The sequence below is a fragment of the Lycorma delicatula genome, chromosome 11 (genome assembly GCF_047948215.1).
Source record: "Lycorma delicatula isolate Av1 chromosome 11, ASM4794821v1, whole genome shotgun sequence".
NCBI lineage: Eukaryota > Metazoa > Arthropoda > Insecta > Hemiptera > Fulgoridae > Lycorma > Lycorma delicatula.
The window spans coordinates 78,384,728-78,395,694 of NC_134465.1; the positions used below are offsets into that span (position 1 = coordinate 78,384,728).

A 10,967-nucleotide genomic window follows, 5' to 3' on the forward strand; every position below is an offset into this window, starting at 1 on the left:
TGCAAACTAACAAAAGTGTTTCATGGCTTAACTGTTTTGAGTTATTTTCCTATAATACATGAACATATTTTTTTTTTCAGAAATCTTTTTTTTATACTGTATTTGTTAAGACATAATCCAATATACTATGTTTAAAAGTTAGAATCTATTCTAAATACTTGTAGCCCAATAATCAAATGATCCTGATTATAATAATGAATATGATGCTTTTGGGTATTTCGCACAAAAAGCATATAGTATAAATATGATTTTATCTTTTTAACAAAGTTATATTTAATAAATTCAATCACTTTTTCTTTGAAATAAAAAAATTTGTTCCATATAAAATTAAACAAGAAAATTCTCAACAATAATGAAAAATTGTATTTAAGTGTCAATTCTTTACTTATATTTTCAAATATAATTATTTTTCTCAGAATTATATATATGCTAGAGTGGCAAACTGTAAGAATCATTCTTTTCAAATTGGATTGATTATACTACAATGACATATTAAAATTATAATCTGTCTGATTTGAGGTAGAGTTAGTTTATTGTTCTGCAATTACCAATCGTCATCCACTTAATTTATACATAACAGTGATTGTAAAAGTTGATAATAAAATCTTTACAACTATATTCTTCAGACTGCAAATAAATCAAATGCAAATTTTTTAACTTTCTGTACCAATAATATTTAATTTGTTTAACATAAAATGTCTAGTAAATAGTAATAAATAAATAAATAATTATATTAGAAGCATAATTTCTTATATAAATACATACTTGGTAAAGAAAAAACAGTAGTTGTAGTTGTTTTAGCTGGATTTGTAAAGCCAAACGATAAACCAGTAGTAGTTGTACTTGCGGCTGTAGAAGGCGTTCCAAATGATAAGTTTGGTAATGATGGTTTAGCTGCAGTTGACTGTGTTGGTGCAGCGAATGACAGAGAAGTCTGTGATGTAACTGGTGTTGCAAATAATCCAGAACCTGAGATACAAAAAGGAAAATATAATAAAACCCTTATTAAGTAACATTCCTGTGATCAACCATTATTATCCAGCAGGTTTCCATTTTTCATATAGAGTACATTTGGAAATTGTGTACACTTGATTTTACTAATTGATAAATGTTCATGGATTAATTATATTCATTTCAAATGCCGGCCTCCGTGGTGCAAGTAGTAGCGTTTCGGCCTTTCACCCAGGGGTCCTGGGTTCAAATCCCGATCAGGCATGGCATTTTTTCATACGCTAAATTTCCATATACCACGCACAGGCTTTAAGCTTATTGTGGTGATATAAAAAAAAATAAATATGAAAGTAACTCAAGAAATGACCTAAACTTTAGACACCATGCAAAAATATTGTTCTAACAATTGTAATGATAAAAACAAATGTATTGATCTTTGTTTCTACACATTAATTGATGAAATTACAGCAAAAATATCACTATTAATAATGTTTTCAAAGATGACAGGGTCCATAATATGATTTTTTTAATCGTAAAATTCTGTAAAGTTATGTTAAAATAATGTTTCTTAGAGAACACATGAAAGTCAAACAAACTAGTTTAAAATTATTACAGCAACAATTTTTAACATGAAACAGTTTAAGAAAAATATAGTATCTACTTTAATAAAAATGTAAAAAAATTACGTAATTTTAAGGGATAATTCTAAAACTGAACAATAGTCTCATTCAACAGTAACAGTAATTTAAATATAATCTTGTAAAAATGAAAACCAACATATGATTAAGTAATTATTCATGAAGTAATTATTTAAATTAAGTTAATTATAGAATTAATCAATTAAAAAAGGCAACACCTGTAGTAGTGCTACTCTGAGGTGTTGTTCCAAAAGTTATTGCGGTAGTTTGTGGTGCTGAAGGAGTAGGTGTATTGAAGAATGATAGACCACTAGTAGTAGTCGTAGTAGTTGCAGCAGGTGTAGCTCCAAATGCAGGTTGCTGCTGGCCAACTCCAAAAGTAAAACCTGAAGTAGTAGTCACTGCTGTTGTTGTAGGTCCTTTAAAATTTAATCCACCAGTACCAGTGCCAAAAGAAAGGCCAGCTGTTGACACTGTAGGTGCAGTAGAACTTCCAAATGTAAAACCTTAAAAAAATAATATTAAGCATTTAAGTTTGATAAATTACACTGAATATAAATACACTAAATACTTATATGTATTCCACTTAATAATTATAAACATAAAAGATTAATCTTTTTTTTTAAAGGGAGAATTTTTTCCTCCTCTTTAAGGCTGATTAAGAAAAGAAAAAGTTTACTACAATGATCAGCTAAGAAAAACAAACAGAAAACAGCACATTTTTGCTGATTACTAGCTGTTACGCTACTTTCAAAATAGCGTTTAAAAAAGTACGATGCACATTCAAAAACACACCAAACTTACATAATAAAAACTTTATTAATATTTTGGGGAATAGGTTTTTTCCTGGGCGTACACTGAAATATTATCATCAGGTATTTATATAGTAAATAAAAATTAAAAATTAACAATTAAAAACTAAAAACCAGCAATATAAAAACACAGTATAAGTAGAAAACGCCTATTACTTATGCTAAAAGCAAAATAAAATCACAATGAAATATTACATTGACTAACTAAATTAAAAGAATAAAATTACCATCTGACATATTCCAAATGGAATAGCTAAAACATACTACAGAAAACTTAAATATCCGAGTACAAAGATGGTCCTAAGAAACAAAAACATTTGATAATATCGTCTCACCGTTTCCTAAGATACTTCGGAAGTTAGCGCCTAGTTTAAACTTAAGACATAATGCCGCATAACAGACACAGTCCACAAGGATATGGTGTACAGTTAGTTGGCAGCGGCAGCGAACATAAACAGGTGCATCAGTCTGAGTCATGAGATATCCATGAATGAGCCTAAAGTTTCCTATACGCAAATGGCAAATAATAACCTCCTTTCAACAGTAATTCCTGCATGAGGAGCTCCAGTGTTCTTAACAGGACAAAGTTTATTGTAGATGGTAGCATTCCACTCGCATTACCATTCTCACTGATTCATTTCAGAGATAACAGACTGTGTGTCACAGACAACAGGGTGTCTGAAGTACATATCTCTAATAGCCTGTAAGACACTCACGGAGTCTGAACAGACAAGTATGAGTTGAAACGTTCGGTAAATTATATTTAAGGCCTTATTAATAGCATACAGCTCAATAAAAATACTGACAATGCTGGGAAGACCAAACATGTATGTTCTGTTGCCAACCATTACCAAAGGAATTAACATTTTTGGAGCCGTCTGTATAAACTATCAGGATTCATGCTATATTTATAAGATTATAGAATATTTCTTGTAATTTAACTGAATTTGTGTTCTTTGATAGTGACAATCACTAATTTGTGTTCTTTGATAGTGATTAGTTATGATAGTGACAAAAACTAAGGCAGTAATTTATTAGAGAAGGCCACCAAGGAGGGTAATAACATGAGCAACTTTAAGAACTGGAGGTAATTGTATATTTTGAGCTAAGAAAAGGCGCCGAGTCTAATGCCTAGCAGAGCTATACTGTTCTGGTACCGATTAAGATGCGGATTAGAGAACACCACATCAAAGGTTGGATGATTTCATTGCGCTTTAATATGAGCAACGTAAGAGCAGATAGTTTGGTTTTGACTATGGCAAAGGGATGGCCACTTTCCACCAGTAGACTTACCACAAAGCTTGAACGAAATCACCTGTAGCATGAAGAACGAATATATGATGAACTGCATCAAGCATTCTAAGAGCGGTGGACCGAGCAGATAAATAAGCCATGCAGCCATAGTCTAAGCTGGAGCTCAGTAGAAGCACAACATGCATACTCGATCAGCTCCCCAACTAGATAAAACTCTCATCATATCTAGCATTTTTAAAGATTTTACCTTCAGCTTCTTTAGACGTGTTACTCAAGTCAGTCATTGGTCAAACCACAATCCTAAAAATGTAATCATGGGTCAACTGGTTCATCCTGTAAAGAAAATTAAGGATCAACTTATTCCCTCAAGAGTGAAAAGCAGAAGCATTTCATTTCTCCAAAGAAAACGTGAATTAAGTCATTTACATCACAAATCTAAACAGGTTATTGATTATGAGCAGCCTCTTACTGGTAGCTAAAGGTTTTAGATGCTACGTAAATTGAAAAATCAACTACAAATAAAGAACACATAACAGGGTTTTGCACACTTATGGTTTATTGCACACAGTTATTTGCACATCCATAAATAGGTTTTTTCCTATTTATGGCTACAGCAAGTAACACTTTCCTGTGGTATTCCATCTAGTGTGAAACTTTCAGACATCATTCCAACTCAAACTCGAAAGGACCACTACTGAAGAGACCCCTGATAAATGCAAGGAGTTTCCTTGTATACTCCATTCATGCAGTGTATTTAGGATTCCTCTCCTTCAAACCGTGTTGTAAGCCTTTTGCAAATCAAAAAATACAGCTGCAAGACGCTGGCGAAGCAAGAAGACATTTTGAATAACAGATTCTAAGACACAACTACATGATTGATAGCCAATCTACCTTGGTGGAAACCGCATTGTTCGAGGACAATTAGAGTGTTTTTCTCAAGCTTCCACACTAGACAATGGTTTATCAGTTGTTCCACCAACTTGTACAAGGTACTGGTCAAGGATATAGAATGACAACATAAGGGCATGATTTATACCAGCTATTGGTATGGGAATCACCAATGCTTCTAACCAAGAATCTGGAAACACCTGACCAGAGAATATTTTATTGTAAGTACGGCAAAAGATGTCGTAATGCAGTGTCTGGGAGCCGAGACAATATAATTAACCTCATATTATCGCGTCACGAGAATTATTAAAAACATACCTCACCTCATCAAAAGAAATAGGAATGTTTAATTCATTTTGCAAATCTCCAATAATAAAAGGCACATGTTCTAACTGGAACTTATTCCTGATAAACTCAGGACAATATGATGATGTAAGTGAAGCTGACATAAATATATTGTCAATCATGTTTGCCTCATCAATTGTCATTGTTACGAGAATGCCGTTGTTGTCCGATAGACTGAACATTGTTATGATTCACATTTGGCCTGAACTTTTCTCCATACAACCGATGATGGTGTTGTCAAGAGTAATTTGTATTCACATAATTCAGCCATGATTTCCATTTAGCACACCAAAATACTCAATGGCATACAGCTCTTGCATTTCGGAAGGCGCAATTCTGTCATAGATCTACAACTGAATAACACAGAACCCTGCGACGATCCTTTAGTGCAATTCTGCAGTCTTCATGCCACCATGGAACAGCAGAACGCCCTAGTTTCCCAGATGTTAAAGGGATATATTCACTTGTACTATCGAGTGTCAGGTGCATAAACGTGGCAAGTTGGTGGATTACATTACCATTCTTGTTGTATTACTAAAAGATTCATTATACATACCTGATCCAGTCTGCTTTTCCAACCACTCATCTGCGTAACTGACTCTGAGGCAAAACACTATTACCAACTGACATAACAAGTCTGTGATCGTTTCCAAAAAAGTTTTGGAAGTGTGCCAGGTAAGATGTGGAAGTAGGTATGCTGAACACGACAGATTGATGCACAAAAATTTACCCGAAAACGTGTATGACTCATGCAAAAGACCAAAGTTCTGCCTCAGTCGATTAGGCAGGGCAAAGAAAAATGCAAAAATAGATCTGTCAAATCATGCTCGATAACATCAATTTGGAGGAAGGTACAAGTTGCAGATATTTATAATAAATGGTGCCAATATTTTTACTGATACTACACGGATATTTGTATCCAACGAAATCCATGTGGCCAATGCAACTTCCTTTAGGAAAACAGCCACACTTTCTCATCCTCTACCCTAAGCTGGATGGTCACATCTCCTGCAGAAGTATCCGCAAAAAGACCCTTCATCCTGGGGACAGAGGCAAGTTTCCTGCACACATAGTATTAAAGAATTTTCTTCCTTCAAAAAAATGTTTATACCCTCATGCAGAGTACAGCGATTGCAAACATTCCATTGTTTAATATGCCCATAAAAATACTTTTTCTTGTTATAACTTCTGTGTGCAAATTACTTATCAAATAAAATCTGGTTTTTCTTTTTGGGTTTAAGCGTTTTGCTTCTTTGTGCACTTCATCTGCCACCATATCCTTGTAGAGACCTCGAGATGGTGAAGGGGATTTGGAAGCCTGGGAAGATGCCAGGCTTCTATGTTTTATAGATTCCTTCATTGGGATCTTAATAGATTGCTGTGTAATCGGTACAGCAGGAACCTTATGTAGTGGTGTACTGACTGAACTGGTTTTTGGTACACCACTATCAGTCTTTCTTGGAGAAGTTACTCATTTTCATGACGCAATAACTTTTAATTACTTGAACCAATATAACCATAACCTTAATACAAAATATTCACTGATATGTTTGTTACCTTTCAAAACCATGAAAGTGTGACCAGATTTTTATTAATATTACTAGAATAATGTGATCCAGTATCATCATTTGAGAAAATACAAAGAAACTTTTTCCCTAATCCCCTAACTGACAGGGAGTCTTATTTATCACGATTTTGGGTATTGGTGTCCCTATGGCCTAAGCCTCTGCAGCTTTTCTTCCTACTACACACTGAGCTAATGAACTCTTTACATTGTACACATGCACTACACCAGGAACAATTAACAGTTTACAACATCTGTCCTTATACTACAGCACAATAACATCTTACACTGTTTCAACAACAACATGTGAGGTGCTTTACTTGTTCTAATAAAGCTTCTACCAATTTTGTTAGTTCTTTACATGATGAACATTTTTCTCTTTTTGTACATTGTTGGACAGAGCCTGTACGAAATTAATACCAGGTTGCAAAGGATTTCTCATTCTGAAGGATTTTTCACATACCTGAAATGCCACAGGAAAGGACGCTTTCTACTCACTACAGAACTTCAATATAGCTTCTTTTTTTTTATAAAGAAGGCATTCCCAAGTGTGGAACTTTACAGTTTATACATTTTTCTTCTTCAGCGCATGTGCTGTTATTGTCATGCACAAACCTGTTCCTTTTTGCAACCAATTTTGATGTGACAAAAATCCTGACATTGGAAGCAGGTTCTGGGGTTTGGTATATATGGTCGCACACGAACATAAAATTAACTAAACTTTATTCAGTCAGGAACGGTCGCACTGGAAAAGATCAGAGAACTAGCAATGATGTTGGTACATCAACACCATTCTCCCTTCTCATAATCCTCTCCACAGACATGACTGACTGCGATGATTCCGTAATTACTGGTAACTCAACAACAACCAAGTAATAGCAAAAGATCATTCCTTTGCTAAAATTTAGTGTGTTAAGGGGCTTCACTATTACTTAGTCTGTCCCTATATACTTAAGGGCTAGCAGTTTTCAGCATTGTTCTTCGTTATTTGCCTTAAAAGCAGGGCACCACTCTTGAGTTTATTAGAAAATTTCAGAGACCTATAAGCTGTTATAATGCTCTTTTTCGATATGAAGGGAGAGATCTTTTCAAAGGATTTACCTTCCTCATTGTACCTCAAAACAAGAAAGTGTATACAAGAAAATTTACCAATCTCCATAACATTTCTATGAAAATGAGTGACAATAGACAACAAATTTGATATATTTTTAATTTTATTACAAAAAAAAAAGAATATGACGACTTACTCTGCTAAAAAATTCTAATGTTTATGGATATGATGCAGTGTCAGTACACGCATCACATTCCCACACCTCAGCTCTCTCTCTGTATAGACCATCTCTCAAACAACCATGTATAACTCCTTGTTTACTGTTTGATCACATGGAACAAATTTATAATAAAATCAAGCCTTCTCAGTCAAAACAAAATCACCACCACACTCATGTTTGACAAACTCACGCAAACTTTTTTTTGATCAGGACAATCCTTTCCTCAATCACTTCAATGGCTACACACTGGTGTCCACATTGCAGTCATTAAACCAAGTCTCACCTCTCTTGTTATAATGTTTTCAAAAATTTTTCATTCATTTATGTTCATCGGAACTTGATTGATCAAGTCCAGTCAAGTTCCAATGTTGACATAATTATCTTTATGATCAACGGTCAACTAAAGCAAAACAAATTTTGCAAAGATGCATGCTCTGTACAATTTCAAATGTTTGGCCTTTTTTTTTTATACAAATCAGACAATAAATGTAAAGTTGTCATTAAAATGAACTCTTTACTTACATAACTGAATTTTAACCAAAAAAAAGTACCCTCTGGTTCTCCTTTTCAATTATATATCACTGATAAAGCATCTGGCGTAATCAATAAAGCAGTAAGGGCAACATCACAAAGCTTATGATGAATCTAGGACAGATTAAAATATGATAATAATATAAAGTTACCAGGTTGTGCAGAGCCAAGACCACCAATTGCAGATGTATTTGCATTAGGCGCACCAAATGTTAATCCTCCTCCTGGCGTCGCAGTAGTAGCACTACCACCTCCAAATGCTAAAGAACTGAAAATATTAATAAGTAATAATAAATTAATTTATCCAAACTAAATAAAACAGAATATTAATAAACAAATAAGTACTTGACTCCTTTACAAGCAAAGAAAACTGAATTTCAAATATTTTTAACCACAATAAATTTTTTGACAAAATTATATTAATTATTTTGTTTTTGTTACACTCCCAATAGAAGCTACCTTATATCAGTAAAGTCAGAATTAATATTAATAGTACCAAAGTTATAATGTTACAGTATAAAATTGTAAATAAAATAATTATTAAAAAACAAAAAACCCTGTTAGTTTTAACAAAGTGGAGGTCATTAAGTCATCATCTCATATACCTTACACAGGCAACTGATGACAACATAAAATGTTGAGCTAATATTAAATATCACATTGCTAACTTATTATATCCTTAAAAAAAACCTGTAAGAAAGGAAAGAAAAACATGTTTAACTATTTTTTGTTCGTTTTTCATAATCATTCTACGTTGATGTGTACAATTAGTAGTCAAGTTTTTTTTTTATTTCTTTTTTTATTAACTATTTTATTTAGCGCTTTTTTGTTGTTTTCATAACTTTACCATTCAATATACAAGACGTCTATAAATAACACTGGTATAAGCTTTTTTTTGCTTTTTTTTAGAAACAGTACTACTTAGATAGAAATTACAAATGATAATGTACATGCTTCCTTTTGATGGGCGCATTTTTTGCTTAAATCTCAAAAACTATTTATTTTTCTAAAACATTACAAGAAGCAAAGGGTGTTACTTTATAATAGTTTTACTGAATACCATCATTAAAATTTGAAAACACCATAAAGTTTTAATTTTATCCCCCCCCCCCCCCATTTATAGCCTCCCCTTTTTGGTTAAGCCAATTTAAGACAGCCTATGTTATTTCCAGACCAAACAATTGTTACTATCCAAAAGGTGATGATAATTGGTTGGATCTGTGAAGCTACAGAAGGGAAGAAACAAACAAACATAACAGTTTAAACACATTACTACTCCTCCTATGTACATAGTCGGGTAAAAAAAAAAAATGCTTAAAAATTGCTACAACAAAAATAATTGATCAAAAGATCTAAAATTAGTTGAGCAATTTACTTGTTAAACATTTAATTCTAATGATCTAATTTGTTGTACATGATTCTTGATCATTTCACATTTCAGTTTTATTTCAATAAATGTTTAACAAGTCTCTTTTTTACATTAAGAAGAAAAAATTAATTAAAAAAAAAATTAATAATGTTAAAGATAAAAATAATATAAATGTTAAAAAATAGCTTAAGATCAAAATACAATGGAATGCCAACTATCTGGATTGACCTTTGAAAGACAAAATTTGGATAATTGGAAAAATAAAAAACAACAAAGATGCTACCACCCCACTTTGGAGATTAGCACATGTTAACATGTGATACATTGTACAATATGTTATTATACAGGATATTTTCTACAAAAAGTATACTTCTATTTTAGTTCTGAAAATTTTAACTAGAAACCACACATATCTTATAAAATTAAAAAAATGAGTATGTCAATAGAGATCTGAGCAAATACCTGTATAAAAAAAAAATTGGCACACTGTAGGTACACATCACACATATTATTATCTGATCAAAGTGCTGTTCAATAAATCAATCGTCAAACATGAGGATATGATGATCAGAAAATTATTATCATATAATATGGCAAGCAAACAGATTTAATTACTAAAAAATAACCTAACCCCAAGTAAGTACGGTAATTACGGTAACGTAACCCCAAGTAAGGTTATTTATATTAAAAACAAATATTAATAATATTATATTTTAGACTAATCATAATAAAATATTCTCATGTAATATTAAGTGCTTATTATTATTAATATTATTACTAATCAGCCTTAAGGCAACAAAACATCTTACTTTAGTATTAACGTTTAACGCACTTAATTGCTCTCAGGGCTTCAATGTTTTTAATATAAAATTTACAAGTTAAATTAAGAACAGTAATTTGTGAAAGAACTATAGGATAACAATTTTTATTTTTATTAAAAACAGTGTACAAATTACAAAATTCAAGATAACAACAAATTAAATTTATTAGCGCAACAGAAAAAAAATTCATTTTTACAGTGTACATAATTTTATACAGTACAACACGAACAAATAATAGTTTCTGATTTTTCATAAATAAGAAGTCTTGAGCATCTATAACGATATTTACAAAAAAATTTATGAAATCAACTTACGTATTAGATCCAAATGTGAACGAAGTACCAGAGGTGGTAGTAGCAGGATTAGATCCTAATGTAAACCCCGCCATCTTTTTCAAGTTAATATGATAAGGAAATAATGATTTTATATGTGTACCATTTAATAATCCACGCTCAAATCGTTTGTATCAGATCCAATACAACGGGTTACGCCATCTTTCATTTCTTCAATCATACATCCCAAT

The 10,967-nt window shown here is 32.3% G+C and overlaps 1 protein-coding gene across 2 annotated transcripts in view; it reads right to left on the reverse strand.

Moving 5' to 3' along the window:
- The window catches only part of Nup58 (nuclear pore complex protein Nup58), a 74,980-nt gene extending 64,013 nt beyond the window's left edge, over positions 1–10,967 (reverse strand). For both annotated transcript variants that reach the window (XR_012758243.1, XM_075378598.1), the window contains exons 1-4: positions 10,759–10,967; positions 8,407–8,522; positions 1,808–2,095; positions 766–969 (exon numbers count right to left, since the gene is read on the reverse strand). Coding sequence is in view for 1 of the 2 variants with exons in the window: in XM_075378598.1 (XP_075234713.1) it covers positions 766–969; positions 1,808–2,095; positions 8,407–8,522; positions 10,759–10,832 (682 nt within the window). In the remaining variant the exon portion in view is untranslated. The remainder of the gene's footprint in view (positions 1–765; positions 970–1,807; positions 2,096–8,406; positions 8,523–10,758) is intronic.